The sequence below is a fragment of the Ahaetulla prasina genome, chromosome 7 (genome assembly GCF_028640845.1).
Source record: "Ahaetulla prasina isolate Xishuangbanna chromosome 7, ASM2864084v1, whole genome shotgun sequence".
NCBI lineage: Eukaryota > Metazoa > Chordata > Lepidosauria > Squamata > Colubridae > Ahaetulla > Ahaetulla prasina.
In genome coordinates, this window is record NC_080545.1 from 8,806,777 (window position 1) to 8,833,070 (window position 26,294).

The 26,294-nt window shown below is 45.1% G+C and overlaps 1 protein-coding gene across 1 annotated transcript in view; it reads right to left on the minus strand.

The window, feature by feature from the left end:
* The window catches only part of LHFPL3 (LHFPL tetraspan subfamily member 3), a 257,808-nt gene extending 235,725 nt beyond the window's left edge, over positions 1–22,083 (minus strand). The window contains exon 1 of the mRNA XM_058190492.1: positions 21,603–22,083. Coding sequence (XP_058046475.1) covers positions 21,603–22,083 — 481 coding nt within the window. The remainder of the gene's footprint in view (positions 1–21,602) is intronic.
* Between the last annotated feature and the right edge of the window lie 4,211 nt (positions 22,084–26,294).

A 26,294-nucleotide genomic window follows, 5' to 3' on the forward strand; every position in this document is an offset into this window, starting at 1 on the left:
CTCACGGTTAAAATAGATGACTGTTGCTGTAACAGTTTAACCTGATATATTAAAGTCGGAGAAGGAAAATCGAAGACTGAAGAAACTCACATAAAGATGCATGGAATTGCGCACACTTCCTCACCGTCAGACCTCAATCTAATAAAGGAAATAATTGAGACCACTGTACCAATAACTAACAATCTGAAATGCTGGAAGTATAACAGCAAGGAAGTAGCGCAGGTTATTGTTAGCAAATTCACACCTTTTTTTTCTAATACTTTATACGCACTACGCCTAGAGTGAACACACTGATTATTTGCTCAGGAAATGGAACGCTTAAATGGCTTAGGTAAAGTAAGCAACGTGAAATCTTATATAAACACAGACTCATAAAGCATATGTAACTTTCTGGGTCTATTAAGTAATTATTTGGGAGACCAGAAGTATCTCATGTGCTAACTCAGGGGTGTCAAACTCAATTTCATTTTTTTAGTTATTTTTTATTTTTTTATTTGCATTTTTATCCCGCCCTTCTCCGAAGACTCAGGGCGGCTTACACTATGTTAGCAATAGTCTTCATCCTATTTGTATATTTATATACAAAGTCAACTTTTATTGCCCCCAACAATCTGGGTCCTCATTTTACCTACCTTATAAAGGATGGAAGGCTGAGTCAACCTTGGGCCTGGTGGGACTAGAACCTGCAGTAATTGCAAGCAGCTGTGTTAATAACAGACTGTCTTAGCAGTCTGAGCCACAGAGGCCCATTGAGGGCCGCATCAGGGTTGTGTTTGACCTCGGGGAGAGGGGTGGACATGGCCAGGGTGGGTGTGGCCAGCTCTACGACACTCGTGTTGGAGGTGCCAGTGAAAATGGGCTGCCTGTTGTGGTCTGCCAGCAGCCTGCAGCGCTGGCAATGGAATCGGAAACCGATGAGGCTGAGGAAGAGCGTGGGCCAGTCCTGGGGGCTGGGGAAAGCCCAGATGAGGGCTCTGCATCAGAGGCTGAGGTGGGGCCAGGGCCACTGGGAAGTGAGGTGCGGACTCCAGAGCCTCCAGAGACTGACAGTAGTGAGGCAGAAGAACAGGAGGAGCCTGTTCCTAATGCACGCATGAGAAGAGCTGCCAAAAGGCAAGAGCAGCTCAAGCAAAGAGGACGACTTGGGAGTAGGGCCAAGAGATGATTGGCCCCTCCCATAAGGCTTAAAAGACCAGCAACGGCATTTGGGCTCTTTGCCGGAAAACAACATGGATAGTTTTGACTTGTTGCATTTGTTTCGTATCGGTGTCTTCTGAACTTTTGCCAAGAAAGGCCTTTGGCAATTTGCCTAATTGGACCAAGGCTGGTGGTAGGACTGAGGAATTGTGTTGGGAGGAATTTGCTTCAGTTGAGTTGGACTACGTTGAGAATGAGTTAATTCTCAGCTGTTCTAATAAAGTCTTTTTTTACACTGACTGAGTTTCCTACTACCTACTGGGGCCTGGGTCACAAAAGCCTTGTGTTTTTCTCTACCTCTCAGCTCAATTGTTTAGAGCAGGGGTGTCAAACTCGATTTCACTGAGGGCCAAATCAAGGTTTTGTTTCACCTTGTGGGGGGGGGCATGGCCAGCTCGATGTCACTCATGTTGGGGGGCCCTGTGGTGGCCCAAGCACTCTGCCCGCAAAAACAAGCTCCGTTTCGTCTGTAACGGTGTCCTGCCGCCCTCTGCCAGCTAAAATGCCGCGTGGGAGGGTTGCACGTGGTCATGCCTTTTGGGCCTTTTCGGTGGCAGAGACACCACAGGCTGGTCTTTTGATGTTTCCAGGGTGGTTCCATGGGCCAGATCTAAGCACCCCGTGGGCTGGATTCATCCCCCAGGCCTCGAGTTTGACACCCCTGGATTAGAGCTATTGATCAATGGTTGACAGTTACCTTTGTGAACGTACTTAAACCATAATCATTAAAAAAGCATATTGCATCAACTGTGTTCTGTCCTCTGCCTCCGTCCGAGTGATGACTTAATTAGCCATTAGGCAGCAAAATAGCGAGCATCTGCCAAGTGACTCTGTTATCTCCCTCGACTAATCACCCAGGAACAAACTTCAGCTCTTAGTTAATCAGTTGATTTGCTTGCTACGAAGAGGCACAGCAGTTCTTGCTGCCTTTATATCCTGTGTGGTGTGGCTCCATGACTCAGCACTTCCTAGGCCTGCCCCACCCCTGCTTCTGTTGTTCCCTCCTCTCCTGCCTACGAAACCTAGGGTCCAGCCAGGCCTGATTGCCATCAGCTGGGTCTAGAGGCGTGGCCTGGGGGGGAAGAGTCAGGGGACGGAGGCCTTGTTATCTCCTCCACCTGGCCTGCCTCTGGCTCCTGGAGCTGAGCCAGGTAAGCTGGTGCTCCCAATGTAAGTCCTGATGGCCCTTCCCCCTCACTTTCCAAGTCACTTTCTGGCAGGAGGCCCGGCTCAGGGGGCGCAGACACAACAAATTGATTCTATCTGTGGTGGGCAAAACCCCCTTTTTTACCTCAGATTTTAAGGTTAATGGAGATCGAAAAAGGAACAAGAGTTACTGCCCTAATTCAAATAAGGGCTTAAGTGCTCCATTACTGACTGATTTGGTATTGCTGCCTTTAAGAAGGTAACTCAAATTGTACATAAAAACGTAATAATTTTACATTTTTCCCAGACGGAATAATTTCAAAGTGTCTCTCAATAAAAACTTGGATGGGGCTCAGAAAAGCTTAAAAGAACAATAATTCACCTACAAAATACAGTTAGTCCTTGACTTACAACACTTCATTTAGTGACCATTCAAAGTTACAACAGCGCTGAAAAAAGTGACTTATGTTGGACCATTTTTCACACTTACCGCCTATGCAGCATCCCCATGATCACATGATCCAAATTCAGACGCATGGCAACTGGTTCATATTTATGACCGTTGCAGTGTCCCGGGGTCATGTGATCACTTTTTGCGACTTGCTTGACAAACCAAATCAAGGGGAAGCCAGATTCATTTAACAACCGTGTTACTAACTTAACAACTGCAGTGGTTTACTTACAACAACGGTGGCAACGAAGGTCGTAAAATCAGGCAAAACGCAGGTAACCAATTTTTCACTTAGCAGCAGAAATTTTGGGCTCGGTTGTGGTCATAAGTCAAGGACTGCCTGTAGAATGCATCCAAAGCACTGATAGTTGAAATAAATTTCCAGACGTGCATTTATTAGCTTTTTAATTATTTTGGGCAAGAACCTCGTCTTGTTCTTTATCCGCCGACAACAAATACAATTTTGTTGGATAGAGTCTAGCCAACGGTGACCTCGTGTTTGCTTCGCGGTTGCACGATGGACTGTCTTTCTGCCACTAAGAAAATTAGATGAATGTTGAATATGCTTCAGAACCCATATATACCCAATTAGAGAACTTTTGCAATGCTTCGCTGAAATTTTGGCTAATCTCCAGTCACCACTCACAGACTGGAAATTTCTGAGGCAATTTTAGAAAGATCCATTAAAAGGCTGACAAGCCATAATTAGCTTTCATGGGTTGAGGGGGAAAAAGTCAACAGTTAAAATGACAGGCTCATATTTTGCTAAGAAACAGAACGTAGAATTTAGCTCTCTGGGATTTATTCTAATCATCTTGAAGTACAATTAAAGAAAATAAGTTCTATTAGAAAATATCCATTGCTTTATTTTTATTTGGGAGTGTGATATCCAGAGATTTAATTCCTTCATTTCTACACAAGAATTCCTAACGGAGCCCTAAGAAATATTGTTCTGAATTCTGGTACAAGACTAATTTCTAATTTGCTAAACGAAAACTATTCTCATTTAAGTCTCATCTATAAATCAGTACGTGAACTAGGGAATGAGGTTTAAAAAAAGAATTCCAGCATTGCTAACAATATAATTTTCCTAAAGATATTAAATGGATGGTGGGGGTGGAGGCAAATTTAGGAATATAATGGCGTAGCCGAATAAAGTATATTTAAAGTGAAGTATTTATACAGGTAATCCTCAATTTACGACCACAATTGAGCCCAAAATTTATGTTGTTAACTGAGAAATTTCTTAAGTGAGTTTTGCCCCATTTTACAACTTTCTTGCCGCATTTGTTAAGCGAATCACTGAAGTTGTTCAATTAGCAACATGGTTGTTAAGTGAATCTGGCTTCCCCAATTGACTTTGCTTGTCAGAAGGTCGTAAAAGAGGATCACATGTCTCCAGGACACTGCAATCGTCATAAATGTGAGTCAAATATCAAGCATCCAAATGTAAATCATGTGACATGGGGGTTCTGCAACAGTCATAAGTATGAAAAATGGTCGTAAGTCACTTTTTTCAGTGCTGTCATAACTTTGAATGGTCACTAAATGAATGGTTGTAAGTCGAGGACTATCTGTATTGTAGAGCAGGGGTCACTAACCTTTTAGATCTTAAGGACCACTAAATTCATAATTTTAAGTCCCATGGACCACTAATATGTTTTTTTAAAAAAAGATAAATAGTATTTAGCGCAATATAAAAAATGCAAATAATTTTTCTGCGGACCACTAAAATTTCCTCACGGACCACCAGTGGTCCATGGACCACCAGTTGGTGACCGCTGTTGTAGAGGACATAATAGAGAGCCAGTTTAGTCTAATAGTTAAGGCACTAGACTAGAAAACATAAGATTGTGAGTTCAAGTCCTGCCTCAGCCATGAAAGATGGCTACCTTGGGCCAATCACCAGGAGACGGTGAGTTCTAGTCCCACCTTAGCCATGAAATCCAATTGGCTAACTTTGGGCAAGTCACTCCCTCTAAGTCCAACGCACCTTAAAGGGCTGTTGTTGGAGGGAAAATTGGAGGAGGAAGGTGTGTTGGTGGATATGTTTTATTTATTTTATTTATTTATTGTGTCATAACAGTATATATAAGCATAAGCATGAAAATAACTATATAATATATAAGCATATAAATGAGCATAAGTATGTAATAACTATATTAATTGGATATAATGAAAGGAATCAATAGGACAGGAACGATAGGCATGTTTTGTGCTCTTATGCACGCCCCTTATAGACCTCTTAGGAATGGGGTGAGGTCAATAGTAGAGAGTTTTTGGTTAAAGCTTTGGGGATTTTGAGAAGAGACCACAGAGTCAGGTAGTGTGTTCCAAGTATTAATAACTCTGCTACAGAAGTCATATTTTCTGCAATCAAGATTGAAACGGTTAACATTGAGTTTAAATCTATTGTTAGCTCTTGTATTGTTATGATTGAAGTTCAATCATATTATTATCATTCAATTATGACTGAATGTATTGTTATGATTGATGTTCACCACTTGAGTTCTTTTTAAAAAGAATAAAGGTGGGATACAAATAAATAAGGGGACATGGTGGCTCAGTGGCTAAGACGGTGAGCTTGTAAATCAGAAGGTCGGCAGTTCAGCGGTTCGAATCCCGAGTGCCGCATAACGGGGTGAGCTCCCGTGACTTGTCCCAGCTTCCGCCAACCTAGCAGTTCGAAAGCCCGTAAAAAATGCAAGTAGAAAAATAGGGACCAGCTTTGGTGGGAAGGTAACAGCGTTCCATGCGCCTTCGGCGTTGAGTCATGCAGACCACATGACCATGGAGGTTTCTTCGGACAGCGCTGGCTCTTCGGCTTTGAAACGGAGATGAGCACCGCCCCCTAGAGCCGGGAAACGACTAGCACACCTGTACCTTTACCTTACAAATAAATAAACATGTAAAATGATCTGTACTTTGGACTTTGTATCATGCAAGACATCTTGTTAATCATCTTTTTTCAGACTTTTTGGTACGCTGTACCGTAGCTGCTTCAAAACGTTACATGAATAAATTAACGTCAGAGACGACGGAAACAATGAAAAAAATCTGATTGAATCTGGTGACATGAATTCCATCTATCTTTAGCCAGGATTTTGAGACAGGTCCAATCTGGGCAGATGCAAATTTAATGTTTACCCATGGGTAAAATTTTAGAGTAAAGCAACACATGACCCAACCTTTCAGCTGTTCAAGAAATAAAAACGGTGTAGCTTAAGTGACAAAAAGAGGTTAACCGTGGCCGTGGTGGCTCAGGCTGTAAGATAGCCTGTTATTAAAACACAGCAGCCTGCAATTACTGCAGGTTCAAGTCCCACCAGGCCAAAAGTTGACTCAGCCTTCCATCCTTTATAAGGTAGGTAAAATGAGGACCCAGATTGTTGGGGGCAATAAGTTGACTTTGTAAATATACAAATAGAATGAGACTATTGCCTTACACACTGTAAGCCGCCCTGAGTCTTCGGAGAAGGGCGGGATATAAATGTAAACAAAAAAAAACAGATTTATAAAGGAGTGTTTGAGGCTACAAAATAATGCAACCCAGGGCTTGTTAACGGCCATGTTACTAACTTAACAATTGCAGTGATTCACACACTCTGGGATTTCAAGGGTTGATAATTACTAAAAATATTTTGCGACCCTGAATGGAGGCAGCTCATCCTTGCCAAGATCAAAATAAATATAAAGGTAAAGGTTCCCCTTGCGCATATGTGCTAGTCGTTCCCGACTCTAGGGGGCGGTGCTCATCTCCGTTTCAAAGCCGAAGAGCCAGCACTATCCGAAGACGTCTCCGTGGTCATGTGGCCGGCATGACTCAACGCCAAAGGCGCACGGAACGCTGTTACCTTCCCACCAAAGGTGGTCCCTATTTTTTCTACTTGCATTTTTACGTGCTTTTGAAACTGCTAGGTTGGCAGAAGTTGGGACAAGTAACCGGAGCTCAGTAACACGGTGCTAGGGATTCAAACCGCTGAACTGCCGACCTTTCGATTGACAAGCTCAGCGTCTTAGCCACTAAGCCATCGTGTAAAATAAATATAAAATAAATAAAATATAAATAAATATAAATAAATGTAAATATGAATATATATAAATAAATTGTTGTGCCTCGTCCGCTTTCCCCGCAGCCGGGCCCGTCTTATCTGCTTCCGAACGCTGAGGAATGTCCTAGCATGCCTCCCGGCCCCAGCCCTGGCTCCATGCCCAGACAGGCCGAGGAAGAAGAAGCGCCTCCAGCCCCCAGCCCTGGCTCCATGCCCAGGCAAACGGAGCAACTAGACCCCTCCCCCTCCCCCACAGCATGTGAGCCTGAGGAAGGTCAATTACCAACAGCTGCAGACTGGAGTGACCCTCGCTTCAGAAGAATTGATAGGTGGCGGCGTCAGAAGGAAGGGAGGGGCAGGCCTGGATAAGTGCTGAGTCATGGAGCCACACCCCATGGCCTATATAAAGGATCTGCTTTCTGGCATTCTCTGAGTCAGGCAAAGTCTACCTTATCTTGCTGAAGTCACTTTCTGGTCTCCTGCCTGCCTTGAGAACTTTGCTAGGACTTTGGCAGAGCTGCAGAGGCACGCCTGATTCGGATTTCCCTGACCCAGCCGTCAGCGGAGGACATAAATAAATATAAAGAATATAAATAAATATAAAGAATATCAATATAAAGAATAATAAATGGGGATGAGAAGAAAAACAACCAACAAGAATTGAACGATCCACATGTACCTCCTTTCAGTTTACAGTATATTTTTAAAACGTCTCTCTCTTAATTCAGTTCTCCGGAAACAGCTATATATTTTGTTAGGACAGGAAAGATGACAAAGGCACAACCTTTGAGGTTAAGAAGGAATTATAGCATGGCATCCAAACAATGATTAATAACTGCGCCATCAGACATGCCAAAATCTCAGGTTCCTTCAGCCAGTCTTCACAGGGCGGTATTTCTCGACTTCCAACAACTTTTAAAATAGGTGAACTTCCAACTCCCAGAATTCCCCAGCTAGCACGCCGAAGTCCAGATGCAAGTAGCCCTCAACGTACGACCACAGTCGAGCCCCACATTTCTGTTGCTAAGTGAGAGAATTGTTAAGTGAGTTCCGTCGCATTTAACAACCTTTCTCGCCAGGGTGGTTCAAGTGAAACCCTGCAGTTGTGAAGTTGGCGACACGGTTGTTAAGTGAATCAGACTTCCCCTCTTGTCAGAAGATCGCCAAAGGAGGTCTTTGGCACACTGCAACTGTCATAAGTCCCAGTCAGTTGCCAAGCATCTGAATTTTGATCACATGACCATAGGGATGTGGCAACGGTTGCAAGTATGAAAAACGGACTTGAGTTACTTTTTTGAACTTCAAATAGCCATTAAACCTCAGGGTGCCGTCGGCCAAACAGTGCCGGCTGGCGACACCCAGGGGAAGGGCCTTCTCTGTGGGGGCTTCCACCCTCTGGAACGAACTTCCCCCAGGGCTTCGTCAACTTCCTGACCTCCGAACCTTTCGCCGCGAGCTTAAGACACATCTATTTATTTGCGCAGGACTGGACTAGATTTTAAATTCGAATTGGTTTTAATGGGGATTTTACTATTTTTATTATCATCATTTTAATTATTCGGCCAATTATAATAAGTTTTTTAATGGATGCTTTTATCTGTATTTATCTGTATATTTTTATTTGGTTGTTAACCACCCTGAGTCCCTAGGGAGATAGGGCGGTATAAAAATACGAATAAATAAATAAATAAATAAAATAAATAAACGAACAGGTTGTACGTTGAGGGCTACCTGTATCTTAAAATTGCCGTGAAACGCTGTCATAGAGCAGTTGTGCTGATCCGGCTCCCCAAACACGACAAACCCTCGGTAGTTGAAGCAATGATTCCTTTATTAGGAGCGCCAGCAACCCCGGCAAAAAGTTTCTATCTCAACGCAGGCTAACAAGTCCGTCCATCCGGGAGATGAAGTGGTCTGCCACATCTATTCATCTCCTCCCACTGCCTTTTATCCCCAGAGCTAGGGTGGGGCTTCGCTAGCAGCGGTGGCTCTTCCATCCCAAGGACCGGCCCATAGATTTCCACTGCTCTCCTCTCCTCTGCCTTCTGTGCATTTGCGCGTCAGGCACTGGACCCAGCTGTTCCACCTCTTCCTCATCAGCCACCTCCAGACCTGGGGGCTGTTGACTCTCCATCTGAGGGCTGACGGACGGCCCAGGCTCCGCCTCTTTTTCTCTCTCTGAGAGCTCCATTCCATCTTCCCCCTCGGAGCTCTCAGGTTGCCTTGATCAGCATCCTGACTCCCACGCCTCCTCCTTCTCCTCTGATTCAGCTGCTGGAGGCGGCGGCTGACAGGCTACAACAGCAGTCTTCCATCAATGCACTATCTTCTCTGAACTAGCTACCAGGTTCATCCAAATTCTCCATGTGTGGTCTCACCAATGCTGAGCAATGGCTTTTTTTAAAATTTACATTCAATTAAATTAAATTTCCTCTCTTTAAAATGAGACGTAAAAGGCATGGTGAAAATTTATACCTACATATACTTTTTTTTTTTTGCACAGATCACTTGTTTCATTAAAATATATGTTCCATAATTGCCATTCGTTAAACAAATGTGTTACTATATTAAGCACTTAAACACTGTATAGCCCCAAAGAATATAAAAAAAACCCACAACAAACCCATCTTAAGTGGCACTGCCAACATGTATTTTACAACGTTATTTCACCAGGTATTATTTTTTTCCCACCTACTCTTAACGTTTCATCTAATCTGTTCAATTTAATTGTTAAAACTTAATTGCAAAAATTATTATCCCCTTTGCTGTAAATGAGAAGATAGACTATGACACGATTCCATCAATGGCGCACCCTAGTCTCTTTAAAAACAGCTCATTTTAGGACTATTTCAGATCTGTTTCAAATTCTATTCAGCCAATTAACTAAGGAAGAATAATTGTGGACTTGTTTCAAAGTATCTATTTAGGGATCATTAGGATCCCTAGGATCCTAGGAGCACGAAGGATCCTAGGAACACGAAGCTGAAGCCTGAAGATGACGAATGAGACTTTGTTGAAGCATCGCCAAGACACTTCCAATTTTACGCAGAAGAAAACCCGAATAACCAAAGACCTACATACAAACACCCGCAAAAACCTCAGAAAATAAATATATATATGTGTGTGTGTGTGTGTGTGTGTGTGTGTAGGTTTTGGTATGTTAGGGTCTTTTCCCGTGTAAGATTGGAAATATTCAGGCAACGTTTCGATGAGATCTCATACATCATCTTCAGGCTTTGGCTTTGTTCTTATGTGAGCAAAGTGTGCATTTTTTTTTTTTTGCTCACATAAGAACAAAGCCAAAGCCTGAAGATGATGAGTGAGATCTCATCGAAACGTTGCCTAAATACTTCCAATCTTACACGGGAAAAGACCCGAACATACCAAAACCTGCATACATATACCCGTGAAAACCTACGAATATCTATCTATCTATCTATCTATCTATCTATCTATCTATCTATCTATCTATCTATCTATCTATCTATCTATCTATCTATCTATCCATTCATGCAAATCTGTCTGCCTTTTCAGTAACACACACTCCCTTATTCTCTTCCCGAAACTAGCAAAAAAAAACAAAAAAAATTTTTGGTACTCTTAGTCTTGACAAATATGTTTCAGAAGCTACTGTGCTTTCATGCTTAAAGATTATAGCTATTATTTCTTTCTTGGAAAATAATTGAAACTAAGTCCTATTCCATATGGCAATGCACATTTCTAGATATCTTTAAGCCAGTATTTGAAGAAGCAAAAGCAGCTTACAGAGAATTGGACAATTTCAGGATCTATCTTTTTCTTTTTTTTGATGGGAAAGCAAAATTTTCCATTTATATCATCTCAAGACCATGACTTTTCCGATTTTCATGGTAGAAGGAGTTGATTTACGGAATTCGATTCATGTCAAATCCTGACATTAAAGAATTGTTTGGGTCTCGTATTTTTTTCACTTTATGGAGGAAGTCCAGATTTCTCATCCCCCTTGCTAAAATTTAACAGCTTCATAGATGAACCATTTTAAACAGGGATATCCAAACCTGGCGACTTTTAAGACTTTGACTCCCAGAATCAGTGCTGGGATTCAAATTTTTCTACTAGAGGTTCTGCGGGCATGGCTTGGCGGGGTGGCACCTTGCTATGAGCGAGCAGGTGGGCAGGGAAGCAGAAACCAGGTGGGCGGAGGTGGTATTTTCCGGTTCAGCGAACCAGTCCAAATTTCCGCTACCTGTTCGCCTGAACCGATCCGAACCGGCTGAATTCCACCTCTGCCCAGAATTCCCTAGCCAACGTGGCTTACGGGAATTCTGGGAGTTGAAGTCCACAGGTTTTAAAATTGCCAAGGTTGGATACCCCTTGATTTAAAATGTGCTCACTGGATCACTGTTGTTGTTGTTTTAAACACACATGTATCCAATGTCATTTTTCCTACATTTTTTTCTGTTTAGTAAATTCCATTGAGATTTCTAACTTCATCATTCAAATGAGCTTGAGTTAATGCTCAAACGTTCAGGATATAACCTGGTGAGCAGTGAGTTGTTTCCCCCACCCCAATCAGTGGTGGGATTCAACCGGTGTCACAACCGGTTCGCTGCACACACGCACTGAACATGTGCTCCATGAGCGCGCAGTACGTTTGAAAACAGGTCTAAAACTTACCTTCCACTGTAGCCCGGTGCTCTGTTGCACCTATCAGCTGGGTTTCAAACAAAGGAAATATATGTTGGTATAGCGCAGGGACGGGTGGGCGGGCCCAGCTGATTGTTAGAGCGAACCAGTTCGCTCTCAGCTGATTGTCGGAGCTAGTGGCTTGCCCGAACTGGTCCGAACCGGCTGAATCCCACTCCTGCCCCCAATGCAAGTTGAATTTTAATATAAACATAGAAAGTCTTGAGATGATGTTGCCAGGATAGATCTCACTCAGATTGTATCACAAGAATACAGGGAGACAATGGGTTCCAACAATACCTGTTTCCATTAAAGTCTTCTGTACCCCCTCAGAATGTTCTTCGTTCATTCATAAGCAAAAGAGCTGCCAGAATAATTAAATTATGTTTCTATTTCTGAGAGCAGAGACATAAAATTAAGGTGAGGTATGAAAGTGGTATATCGCAAAAACCAGTGATCTAACCAACTTTCCCCCACACACACACAACTCAAAATCTCAAAATTGTTTTATTCACCTTATTAAGATGGCCCAGTTGAGAAATAGGAGTGGCCCTTCAACTCTTCTTTTCTATCATATCTATTGCAAACATTTCTATCCGATTACATCTATCTGTGCCTAGCGAGAAAGACCAGGATCACAGGTAAAGAGTCAATTAAATTGCTAAAAGACTGAACAGGAATCTTCTCAACTAATAGTTAGCACCTGCTTAGAGTCAGATAAACAGAATTTAAGGGAAGTTGGACTTAGTTTGCTTGTGGCTATGTAGGGATTCTAGACAAATCCCTCTTTTGACTCCACCTCCAGTTCTGTCTCTCACAATCTGACCCATAAGGCCCAGCAGGAGGGAAATGTTCTGGGTTCTGATTGCCACAGACAGGACCCAGGAGAACAGTTTCTCTGACCCAGGGCCATCCTTTGGAATATGGCTCCCATCTACAGCTTACTAAAAAGTAGAGAACAAAGAGCGAAGGAAGAAGACATAATGTTATTGGCAACTTCATGACATATATAACACCTGAAGACCCAGCCACTTAGCTCAGCTAAATATATTTGTCTAAACTCGCAGTTTAGGTGATACCTGTCCTTCTCAGCTTCACAGCTTTTGCCCAGCAAAATTTGAATTTCTCTCACTTTCACGTGGATGACTTATACTGCCCTCTCCAGTTCCTGTTTACCTCAGTGAGGGTTACATGAGGTCTTTCCTGGATGCTGGAAGACATCATGAAACAAAGTATATTCTGTTTAACCTTGAAAAACACTGATTAAATGTATGCAATACGCAGATTAAAGGTAAAGGTTACCCTCTCACGTATGTGCTAGTCGTTCCTGACTCTAGGGGGCGGTGCTCATCTCCCTTTCAAAGCTGAAGAGCCAGCGCTGTCAGAAGATGTCTCCGTGGTCATGTGGCCGGTATGACTCAACGCCAAAGGTGCACGGAACGCTGTTACCTTCCCACCAAAGGTGGTCCCTATTTTTCTACTTGCATTTTTTACGTGCATTAGAACTGCTAGGTTGGCGAAAGCTGGGACAAGTCACGGGAGCTCACCCTGTTACGCGGCACTCGGGATTCGAACTGCTGAACTGCCAATCTTTTGATCGACAAGCTCACGTCTTATCCACTGAGCCACCACGTCCCCCAATATACAGATTAAAGGTAAAGGTTACCCTCTCACGTATGTGCTAGTCGTTCCTGACTCTAGGGGGCGGTGCTCATCTCCCTTTCAAAGCCAAAGAGCCAGCGCTGTCAGAAGATGTCTCTGTGGTTATGTGGCCGGCATGACTCAACGCCAAAGGTGCACGGAACGCTGTTACCTTCCCACCAAAGGTGGTCCCTATTTCTCTACTTGCATTTTTTACGTGCATTAGAACTGCTAGGTTGGCGGAAGCTGGGACAAGTCACGGGAGCTCACCCTGTTACGCGGCACTCGGGATTCGAACTGCTGAACTGCCAATCTTTTGATCGACAAGCTCACGTCTTATCCACTGAGCCACCACGTCCCCCAATACACAGATTAAAAGTATGCAATACACTGATTAAATACCCGCACATACAAGGTGTCCTTGACTTACGACAGTTTATTCAGTGAAGTTACAACGGCACCAGAGGTGGGTTTCACATACTGTAGCAACCGGTTCTCCCAGCACCGGAAATGTGAGCGCACACCATCCATGCATGCATCACAACACACGGCAATTCGCTCTCGCGCGCTATCCACACATGCATGCAACATCAAACAACATGGCAATTTGTTCTCTCGCGCCGTCCACGCATGCGTGCGGTGTCAAAAACACAGCAAAATAGGACAGGATTGCGCCTGGGCGACCCACCCACAGGTCGCCACTACCGGTTCACGCGAACCGGTGTGAACCGGATGAGTACCACCTCTGAACAGCACTGGAAAAAGTGACTTATGACCATTTTTCACACTTATGACCATTGCAGCATCCCTATGGGGGATATTAGGGTATTAGGATGGACAGCCTTATACTAAATATTCAATAAGACTGACAAAAATTAACTGGCTTCACATGGCATTTTTTTAAAAAGAAACTATGGCATCGGCGGTCTTCGTCCGCATTATTCATAGCTTAATAGCAAAGCTTGAAAGCTTGTTAAATTTCTGAACTGCATGGCTAAATTTTTAATTATCAGTAGCAATCAATTATCTCCACTGTCTTGTTAATAATAAGATGGCTTTTTTTTTTTTTTACTTATAGTGTTTAACATTTTAATTGTAGTTTGTAACACTGAACATTTGGAAGTTACGATTGCTTTTATTGGAAGCTGCCTAGAATCGCTTTATTATGAGATGGGCGTGGGTCAACTTTATTTTCCAAAGCGCCAGAAGACAAGACAAGAAACCATGGATGGAAACGCATCAAGGAGAGAAGCAACCTGGAATTAAGGAGAAACTTTCTAACAATCAGAGCAATTGATCAGTGGAACGGCTTGCCTCCAGAAGTTGTAGGTGCTTCATCGCTGGATGTTTTTAAGAAGAGATTGGACAACCACTTATCTGAAATGGTATAGGGTCTCCTGTGTCATCAAGAGAGTGAATTAGAGGACCTCCAAGGTCCCTTCTAGATCCATTCTGATATCAAAATGAGAAATAAATAAATATTCCTACGTTGTCTGTAACAATACCCCTACAGTTCCATCAGTGTACAATTCCATCGCCAAAGCACCTTCAAAATGAGAAAGGAATAATGAGTGTCCTTCATATTGAGCTTGATTTCTGTTGACACCGTATTAATGAATTAATAATTATTAATATATTTCTTGAATTGTAAGCTTCCCAGAGTCATCGAATGAATGAATGAATTGATACATTCATTCATTTATTCATTCGTTCGTTCAATGACTTCGCACAGCTTACGATTCAAAAAAAAAATACATTACGATTAAAATATCGTTTTACACAATCGAAACATAAAGACAAACCAGTTGTCCAGGCACCTGAATTTGAATCACATGTGCCACGGGGGATACTACAACTGTCGTAAGCGTGAAAAATGGCCATAAATCCCATTTTTCGGTGCCGTCGTAACTTTGAAGGGTCACCAAATGAACTGTTGTAAGGCGAAGGCTACCTCTGCTGTGAAGTTTAGCAATTTGAAGTGCAAGATGCACTAATGTTTTGATGCAAAGCTAAACAACGGGGGGCCGGATAGCTCAGGCTGGTAAGGCCTGTTATTAAGAACACAAAAGCCTGCAATTACTGCAGGTTCAAGCCCGGCCCAAGGTTGACTCAGCCTTCCATCCTTTATAAGGTAGGTAAAATGAGGACCCAGATTGTTGGGGGAATAAGTTGACTTTGTAAAAATATACAAATAGAATGAGACTATTGCCCTACACACTGTAAGCCGCCCTGAGTCTTCGGAGAAGGGCGGGATATAAATGTAAACAAAAAAAAAAAAAGTATTGTCCAATGCAACACCCTCGATAACAAATTAGTTGAGTGGTCTGGAAAAAAAAAAAGACAAATCTGATTGATCTTTTCTGGTTCTCTTCCCGTTCAAACATTATCTAGACCAGGGGTCTCCAACCTTGGTCCCTTTAAGACTTGTGGACTTCAACTCCCAGAGTTCCTCAGCCAGCTTTGCAGGCACGATGCGAACCGATAGTAAAGTAGAACCACCTCTGGTGGGGTGGGTTGGGGGGGGGGGGGGGAGATGAGACGGACGTCTCCTGCAACACTCTGAAAACGGGCTGCGGAAGGCCCCGCGCCCCCCCCCCTCCCGAGGCTGTTTTCTGCCTCCACGGCCTCCTGCAGCAGTCTGCCAGCGAAAATGGAGCTGAGGGGAGCCTGCATGCAGCCCCCTCAACCTCCATTTTCACTGGCAGAAGCACCACGGTCCTTCACTATTTCCAGGGCGGCCCGTGGGCTAGATCTAAGTGCCCCCCGGGCCAGATCCGGCCCCCGGGCCTTGAGTTTGACACCCCTGTTCTATACAATTTCAGACAAATTGTTGCCCAATCTCTTCTTAAAAACCTCTAGTGATGGAGCACATTCAACTTCTGAAGGCAAGTCCTTCCACTGGTTAATTTATTTATCTTTATTTTATTTATTTTATTTGTCGCAACAGTATATATAAGCATAAGCATGAAGTAACTATACGATATATAAGCATAAATATAATCATAAGTATGTAATAATTATATGAAATTGGATACAATCAAGGAGAACGTTAGGACAGGAACGGTAGGCAGGCTGGTGCTCTTATGCACGCCCCTTACAGACCTCTTAGGAATGGGGTGAGGTCAATAGTAGATAGTCTTTGGCTAAAGCTTTGGGGATTTTGGGAAGAGACCACAGAGTCAGGTAGTGCATTCCAGGCATTAACAACTCTATTACAGAAGTCACATTTTCTGCAATCAAGATTGGAGCGGTTCACATTAAGCTTAAGTCTATTGTGTGCTCATGTATTGTTGTGATTGAAGCTGAAGTAGTCTTCAACAGGAAGGACGTTGTAACAGATGATTCTATGAGTTAAGCCCAGAGAATTATTCTCACTTTGAGAAAATTTCTCCTTATTTCTAGATTAAATCTCTCCTTGACTTTTTTTTTATAAGCATTTCTCTTTGCTTGTCTCTGGATAGTTCCACCCCTTGAGGCTTTAGCAATTTTTATTTTCCAGTGTCATATTTTGTAATTCATTAGTGTTTTGTATCTCATTTGGCCACAAAACCGATTCCCATTATGAATAAAATCCCTGATGGCTTGTTTGTATCTTCCTCGTTTATGAGTGACCTCTATTAGACGTGCAGTGTTTGTATACATTTTGCATTTTTCTAACGTGGTAAAAAAGGTTTTGGTAACTCCTCTGCTGTTATCACACTATTTCTTTCACTACTGAACAAGAATAAATGGTATATAATCACCGACCTGGTTCAAATATCACCCAAGCCATTGTTTTTGACTTTGCAAGTCATGTGAACCTCAAGACCAAGGAACTAACATAAAAGCTATGGTTTATGGTTAGCAAGATGTATAAAGGTGATTTATTTCACAATCGCTTAAATGCAATTGAAGGGGCTCAGAATCCAAGCTTATGTCTGTCTGCTCGCTTACTAAAACCATCGTTGTTTACACTCAGCATAGCGTTGTTTAACTGCCGATTCCTACTCTTTCGTTAAACTACCCTAAGGCGAAATCAAACCTTACTGTCTCACTTACCACTCACCCCAGTGTGATGAAAAAACAAAGGCTATCGCAAATATTGGGAGATTGCGTTCATTCACCCTAACCTCTCAAACATGTCAATACTTAAAAGCGAACAGAGGAATTTTCTCATTTTTCAATTATGGGCATCTCTTTTTTTTATACTCGTTACCTAAGCCCCAAATCTCTGCCAAAGGATGAATTTCTCACTGGAATAAAATGGAATAAAATATACATTTGGCTCGAAAACAGAGATGAAAACAAGAAATGTTTAATTTAATATTGATGAAACTTAAAATAACTGAACAACATTAAATAAAGAGATGTAAATGTAAACCAATATAAATGCATAGATAAGAACAATGAATATTATTATGTGTGTGAGTAGTAAATAAAAATGAGAGAATAGAGAACTATAAGACAAATTCCTTGTGTGTCCAATCACACTTGGCCAATAAAAAAATCTATTCTATTCTATTCTATTCTATTCTATTCTATTCTATTCTATTCTATTCTATAAAAGCAAAATACGTAAGTTGATACGAAATGCTGTAAAATTACCATTAATGTTATGTGATGTTTAATATGTTATGTCTTGACATCTCTTGTTTTTATACGTGTGTGATTGTTTTTTGTGTTGTTTTTAAAGACCAACTGTTTAACAAAAATTATTTTAAAAAGAAAAGTAAAGTCACCTCTCTCGCTGCGACAACAGATGTATTGGGGAGATGGAGATAATGTGGAGAAGAAATCCATATCCTGCCCCCACTCAGGATATTAGGGGATTGCTTGGTATAGATCAGGGGTATGCAATCTTGTCAGCTTTGAGACCAATGGATGTCAACTCCCAGAATTCTTTGCTTTGCTGGCTGGGGAATTCTGGGAGTTGAAAGCCCACAAGTCTTAAAACTTGCCAAGGTTGGACACATCCCTATATAGACGCAATCCTAGAGAGAACGGTGTTAATCTCGCCAGATGAATGATGAATATTGCACTTGTGTGAAAAGTTGGAGATACGGATCGGACTTTTTTTAAAGAATTCACGCCAAACTAAGCACCGAGCAAGCGTCCCAAAATCAGCTCATGAGCTTTCCTGCGTGTTGCACCCAACCACTCGCAAAACACCTACAAACCTTGGCCTCAATATTTGACCTGCAAAGATCTCCGGACACTAAGCACATTCAGTTATCCGGTCTATCAACGACCGCTTTCCGACAAAGCAAAGCTCTTTAATCCATAAAAGTCTTATGTTAAACTAGTCGTCGTATTTCACATTCTGTAAGAAATATATTATTTAAACCACCTTCTGGTGACCAAAGCTTTGTGGTTTGATTTCAGACAAGGAAGAGGAAAGTGGAGGTAAAAAGCCTGGGGAAGATTCAGTACAGGCAGTCCTCGACTTACGGCCGCAACCGAGCCCTAAATTTATGTCGTTAAGCGAGACATTGGTTAAGTAAGTTTTCCCTCCGTTTTACGAGCTTTCTTGCCACGGTGGCTAAGCGAATCACTGCCGTTGGTAAGTTAGTAACTCGGTTGTTAAGTGAATCTGACTTCCCCATGAACTTTGCTTGTCAGAAAGTCGCAAATGGGGATCACACGACCACGCAACGGTTGTAAGTGTGAACCGGGTGCCAAGCCTCTGAATTTTGATCACGTGATCACAGAAAGGCTGCAAAGGCCGTTGCTGTGAACAGCGGCCATAAGTCACTTTTCTTTATTTCCTTCCGCCGTAACTTTGGATGGTCGCTAAAGGAACCGTTGTAAGTCGAGGACTACCTGTGGGGACAACCAAGCGCACCTATGGATGGATCCAAAGCTGAGGAAGGCTTCCCAAGGGGTATAGCCACCTTTGTAAACTCACAACCGTCTAGTTCAACCTTGCTCCACTGGCACCATCCAGATGTGCAGCCAGATGCTGGGGAACTTGCAAATTGAACCCAACGGAACCCAGTTTGGAGAAGCTGATCTAAGCACGGAAGGAATGTCTGGCCAGATGTTGGACTGGGTGCAGCCCCTTCTTCTTGCTCACTCCCAGGTCGCCTGATCCTGGCATCTTAGTGCCTTTGATCTAAGCATGGAGGGAGCAACTGCCAGATGTTGGACTGGTGACCTCTCCTCCTTCCTCCAGATGTTGGATTGGTGTCCCCCTACTTGCTTGGTCCCGGATGCCAGATCCTGGCATCTTAGTGCATTTCAACTAAGCACGGAGGGAATGCCTGCCAGTTGTTGGACTGGTTTCCCCCTCCTTCCTCCAGATGTTGGATTGGTGTCCCCTTACTTGCTTGGTTCCGGATGCCAGATCCTGGCATCTTAGTGCATTTGAACTAAGCACGGAGGGAATGCCTGCCAGTTGTTGGACTGGTTTCCCCCTCCTTCCTCCAGATGTTAAACTGGTGATCCCCTCCTTGCTCTGTTCTGTAACCTGGTTTTAGTGCATTTGAACTAAGCACAAAGGGAATGTCTGCCAGATGTTAGACTGATATCCTCTCCTTCCTCCAGATGTTAGACTGATACCCCCCTCTCCTTGCTCTGTTCTGGATCCTGATCTTAGTCCATTTGAACTAAGCACGGAGGGAATGTCTGCCAGATGTTGGACTGGTGATCCCCTCCTTCCTCCAGATGTTGGACTGGTGTCCCCCTCCTTGCTCGCTGCCGGATCCTGATGTTAGTGCATTTGAACTAAGCATCTTAGTGCATTTGAACTAAGCACGGAGGGAATGCCTGCCAGATGTTAGACTGGTATTCCCCCTCCTTCCTCCAGATATTGGACTTGCTCGCTGCCGGATCCTGATGTTAGTGCATTTGAACTAAGCATCTTAGTGCATCTGAACTAAGCACGGAGGGAATGCCTGCCAGATGTTAGACTAGTGACCCCCCTCCTTCCTCCAGATGTGACCCCTCCTTCTCTCCAGATGTTGGACTTGCTCGCTGCGGATCCTGATCTTAGTGCATTTGAACTAAGCACGGAGGGAATGCCTGCCAGTTGTTGGACTGGTTTCCCCCTCCTTCCTCCAGATGTTGGACTGGTTTCCCCCTCCTTGTTGTGTTCTAGATCCTGATCTTAGTGCATTTGAACTAAGCACGGAGGGAATGTCTGCCAGATGTTAGACTGTTGACTCCTCTCCTTCCTCCAGATGTTAAACTGGTGATCCCCTCCTTGCTCTGTTCTGTAACCTGGTTTTAGTGCATTTGAACTAAGCACAAAGGGAATGTCTGCCAGATGTTAGACTGATATCCTCTCCTTCCTCCAGATGTTAGACTGATACCCCTCTCTCCTTGCTCTGTTCTGGATCCTGATCTTAGTGCATTTGAACTAAGCACGGAGGGAATGTCTGCCAGATGTTGGACTGGTGATCCCCTCCTTCCTCCAGATGTTGGACTGGTGTCCCCCTCCTTGCTCGCTGCCGGATCCTGATGTTAGTGCATTTGAACTAAGCACGGAGGGAATGCCTGCCAGATGTTAGACTGGTATTCCCCCTCCTTCCTCCAGATATTGGACTTGCTCGCTGCCGGATCCTGATGTTAGTGCATTTGAACTAAGCATCTTAGTGCATCTGAACTAAGCACGGAGGGAATGCCTGCCAGATGTTGGACTGGTGCCCCCTCTTCCTCCAGATGTGACCCCTCCTTCTCTCCAGATGTTGGACTGGTGTCCCGCTCCTTGCTCGCTGCCGGATCCTGATCTTAGTGCATCTGAACTAAGCACGGAGGGAATGCCTGCCAGATGTTAGACTAGTGACCCCCCTCCTTCCTCCAGATGTTGGACTGGTACCCCCCTCTCCTTGCTCTGTTCTGTATCCTGGTTTTAGTGCATTTGACCTAAGCACGGAGGGAATGCCTGCTAGATGTTGGACTGGTGTCCCGCTCCTTGCTCGCTGCCGGATCCTGATCTTAGTGCATTTGAATTGAGCATCTTAGTGCATTTGAACTAAGCACGGAGGGGATGCCTGCCAGATGTTAGACTGATATCCTCTCCTTCCTCCAGACTTTGGACTGGTGACCCCCTCCTTCCTCCAGATGTTAGATTGGTGACCCCCTCCTTCCTCCAGATGTTAGACTGGAGATCCCCTCCTTCTCTCCAGATGTTGGACTGGTGTCCCCCCCTCCTTGCTCGCTGCCGGATCCTGATCTTAGTGCATTTGAATTGAGCATCTTAGTGCATTTGAACTAAGCACGGAGGGGATGCCTGCCAGATGTTAGACTGGTGGTGTCCCACTCCTTGTCCCGGACGTTGGACTGGTGTCCTCCTCCTCCTCACTCACTCACTCCCGGGTTCCCTGATCCTGGGCATCCCGACTTCGGCGAGGTCTCCTTCCCCCCCCTCTTTCTCTCTTCTTTCTTCCCCCCTCCCCACAACCAGCCCCGCATCCCGGACCGCCGGACCCGACCCCACCACCACCACCACCCACACACCGCGCTGGCCTTACCGGAGCTGAGCTGCATCCAGGCGCAGATCTTGTAGACGGTGGCCGTGTTGCAGAAGAAGAAGAGGATGAAGCAGACGATGCAGGTGATGACGAGAGTCATGGAGAGCCCGATGAAGAAGGAGGCGGCTTTGAAGGCGCCCGACGGGAGACTGGCGAAGTCCGTGAAGCTGCCCTGGCAGGTGAGTTCGCGGGAGACGCCGCTGCCGGTGCAGAAGTGGAAGAGCCCGAAGTAGCCGGCTTGCGGGGTCTCCACGCCGTCGCCGATCCAGTAAGGCTGGAAGAAGCAGACCACGTTGACGATGGCGAAGCAGATGGTGAAGATGGCCCACAGGACCCCGATGGCCCGCGAGTTCCGCACGTAGTTGGTGTGGTAGAGCTTGGCCGCTTCCTGGGGAGGCAGGAGACCCCCGGGGACCCCCGACGAAGACGCCGGGAGCCCGCTAGAGACGGCCGCGGACGGGGGTCCCGCCGCGCCGGGCATCCTGGATGCTCAAGAAGCCCCTTGCGACGACCCTCGCCAAGGCAAGCAAAGCAAAGCAAAGCAAGGCAAGCAAGCGCCGGACCAGCTTCTTCTGCCCGAGGGTCACGGCGCGGGAGGAGGCGGCCGAGGCTGCATCGCCTGCGGGCGCACGGGCGAGAGACGCGGGGCTGAGCTGAGCTGAGGAGTCTGAGGTTGGTCCTCCCGGCTCGGCGCCCGGCGAGGGATGGATGGAAGGATGGAGGGATGGAGGAGGTAGCAGCAGCAGCAGCAGCAGCAGCCCGCCGCCGAGCCCCGGCGCGGCACAAGCGCACCAAACGCTCCCCCTAGCGCAGCTCTAGAGCTGGCGAGCCCGGCTGACTTGGCCGCTGCTGCGCAATCGCGTCGGGGCTGGAAGAGGCGGGTGGGGAGAGGGAGGGAGAATGAGAGAGGGAAGGAGAATGAGTGAGAGAAAACGGGAGGGAGGGAGCGAATGAGAGACAGAATGAGAGAGTGAGGGCGAAGGAGAGAGAGAGAGAATGAGAGTGAGAAAAAGAGAGAGGGGATGAAAGAGAGAGAGAGAGAGAGAATGAGAGAGTGAGGGAATGAAAGAGAGAATGAGAGAGAGAGAGAATGAGAGAGGGAATGAGAATGAGAGAGTGGGAGGGAGAGAGAGAGAGAAAATGAGAGACAGAATGAGAGAGTGAGGGCGAAGGAGAGAGAATGAGAGTGAGAAAAAGAGGGGATGAAAGAGAATGAGAGAGGGAATGAGAGAGTGGGGGAGGGAGGTAGAGAATGAGAATGAGAAAATGAGAGAGAGAATGAGAGAGAGAAAACGAGAGAGAGAGAGAGAGTGAATGAAAGAATGGGAGGGGAAGGGAGAGAATGGGAATGAGAGAGAGAGAGAATGAGAGAGGGAGGGTGAAGGACAGAGAGAATGAGAGAGAGAAAACGAGAGGGAGGGAGGGAGTGAATGAGAGAAAGAGGGAGGAAGAGAGAAAGAGAGAGAAAGAGAGGGAGGGAGAGAGAATGAGAAAATGAGAATGAAAGAGAGAATAAGAGGGAGGGAGGGAGAATGCAAGCGAGAGAGAACGGGAGAGAGAGAGTGAGAGAATGAGAGAGAGAATGAGAGAGTGGGGGAGGGAAAGAGCATGAAAAAATGAGAGAAAATGAAAGAGAGAATGCGAAAGAGAGAATAAGAGACAGAGGGAGGGAGAGAGAATGAGAGAGAGAAAGAGAGAAAGAGAGAAAGAGAGAAAGAGAGAAAGAGAGAGGGAGAGGAGGGAGGGAGAGAATGAGAGAATGAGCAAGAAGGAAGAAGAGAGAGAGAGAGAATGGGCGAGAGAGAATGAGAGAATGAGAGAATGAGGAGAGAGAATGAGAGAGAGGGAAGAAGAGAGAGAGAGAGAATGAGAGAGAGGGAAGGAGAGAGAGAGAGAATGGGAGAGAGAGTAAACCAGGAAGCCGGCCCTGCACCCAAAATACCCCAAACCCAAACGGAGCAGCCTCTCCGCACGCCCCCTCCCCACCCTGGCAGGAGACGAACCTCTTGCAACAACCCCGGGCAGGGAGGGAAGCACCCTCCTCGTGGACTCCCTCGAGTGTGGGAGCAACAGGACACATGTTGAGGAGGGCGGGGGGGGGGGGGAGAAAGGCGAGGGGGGGCGGTGTGTTTTTGGGCAGTTGTGCTGTTGAAAGCCATCAGGAGTGGGGCATCTGCCACAAGTGGCCTTGGCCGGAGTTGCAGTAGCTGCTGTTGAAATGCAGTGCTTCTCAACCTTGCCAGCTGGAAGATGGGGGTGGACTTCAGCTCCCAGAATCCCCCAGCCAGCTCTGGTTTAGTGAGTGCAATTTCCAAGGCTACTCATTGTGCAAGTGGGGTCACTGGTAGCATTGAAAAGCCTTCAGTAGGCACCAGGCAGGCCTCTGGAATACAAATACAAACAGAATAGAATAACAGAGTCGGAAGGCACCTTGGAGGTCTTCTAGTCCAACCCCCTGCTTAGGCAGGAAATCCTGCACCACTTCAGACAAATGGTGATCCAACATCTTCTTAAAAACTTCCAACGTCTTTCCAGTCCCACGGAATTGCAAGGTAATGTCTGAACTGCCACCAATGCCACCAGTGGCGCGGCGCATGATCCATTATTCTCATTATCGAGATGACTAATTCCTTTACGAAACTGTTACCGTGCCTCAATCAATCAATCAATGAGTCAATGAATATCAGTTTGGTCTAGTGCAGGGGTCTGCAACCTTAAACACCCGAAGAGCCGCTTGGACCCGTTTCCCACAGAAAAGAAAACACCGGGAGCCACAAAAACCCTTCTTGTGCCTGACTATTTCTTAAGCGGCCACAAAACTAGGATATGTAGTTGAATTAAACTACAGAAACTTTTCTTGGATTTATCCATGGTTGGACTACCGGGGGTTGAAAAAGCTCAATAAATTGCGTGCTGGTGAGTGTCGCACATTGGCGGCTGTGATGCATATTTTTAGCGACAGGGAGCCGCAGCAGACGGCTGAAAGAGCCACAGGCGGCTCCAGGTTGCTGATCCTTGATCTCGTAGTTATATGCTGTCCTGCCTTAGGCATGAAAACTGGCTGGATGATCATAGGCCAACCATTCTCTCTCAGCCCAGCCAACCTCACAGGGTTATTATTATTATTATTATTATTTATTAGATTTCTATACCGCCCTTCTCCTGAAGGACTCAGGGCGGTGTACAGCCAAAATAAAACAAACAATACAATATACAATTAAAACAAGAGTTAAAAAACTTATTAAACAATTGGCCTAAAACTTTAAAAAACGTTTAAAATTCTAAAAACCCATTAAAATTCATAATATAAATTTAAAATCCACAAAATTTAAGCCAGCCCCGCGCGAATAAATAAATGTGTTTTCAGTTCGCGGCGGAAGGTCCGAAGGTCAGATATTTGGCGCAAACCAGGGGGAAGTTCGTTCCAGAGGGTAGGAGCTCCCACAGAGAAAGATCTTCTCCTGGGGGCCGCCAGCCGACATTGTTTGGCGGACGGCACCCTGAGAAGTCCCTCTCTGTGTGAGCATACGGGTCGGTGGGAGGCATGAGGTAACAGTAGGCGGTCCCGTAAGTACCCAGGCCCTAAGCCATGGAGCGCTTTAAAGGTAGTAACCAGAACCTTGAAGTGCACCCGAAAGACCACAGGCAGCCAGTGCAGTCTGCGCAGGAGTGGTGTTACATGGGAGCTACGTGGGTTGTTGTTGTTGTTGTGGGAAAACTGTGTGGAGGAGAGAATATTATATATGCTTATTAAAAATAATAAAGGAGGGATATGTAAGTAAGTAAATAGGTAAGCAAACAAACAAATATAAATAAATAAATAAAATCAAGGGATACTTTCCAGGAACTCAGAATGTGATCTTATGTGTTATTGTGGCTAGGCCTGTATTCAACATTCACCCAGTTGAAACAATAATCGACATTGGTCAAAGCCGTGGTAGTGTCAGGGTTCTGACACCATGGTAGTGTCAGAGCTGGACGTAAATTATGTGGGGTTAGAGTTGGCTTGCTGTAAGGGTTCCAACCGATGCCCTAATTAAAACATGAGCCTCGAGCCAAGCTTCCAAAGAAATCCAATTATTTATTAGAAGCTTCATGTCGGCACTTTCCAAGGGAAGCCAGATCTGACCCCACGTAATTTACGTTCCAGCTGTGATCCTGTTTCCACCCCTCCCCCCAGGGTGTGTCATCAGTCACATTCTCCACCGAAGCAATTTCAAGGATTGTAGCAATCACTCCCCTCTGGCCACTGTGGGTAACCACGGAGACGGCTTTGAGAGGGATATGGCTGGAATATGCTTTTGTTTTTAGAGATCATTCCCCTCAGGCCACTGTGGGTAACCGCGGAGACGGCCTTGAGAGAGATATGGCTGGAATGTGCTTTTGTTTTTAGAGATCATTCCCCTCAGGCCACTGTGGGTAACCGTGGAGACGGCCTTGAGAGAGATATGGCTGGAATGTGCTTTTGTTTTGACTGACGTGCTGCCTCGCCGCAGCGTTCGTTTTCCCATCCCCCTTGCCTATGGCAACTTGAAAGCAGGTCAGGGATGCTTTGCGAGTTGACAGGTAGATTATAATCTTCATCAAAGGATTTGGGTGGAGGCCAGATTGAAGAACGGCATCAAACAGCACCAGGTCCAAAATGTTTGCCAACGTCCAGGTTGTCGTCCTTCTTCACCTCTTGCACAAAAA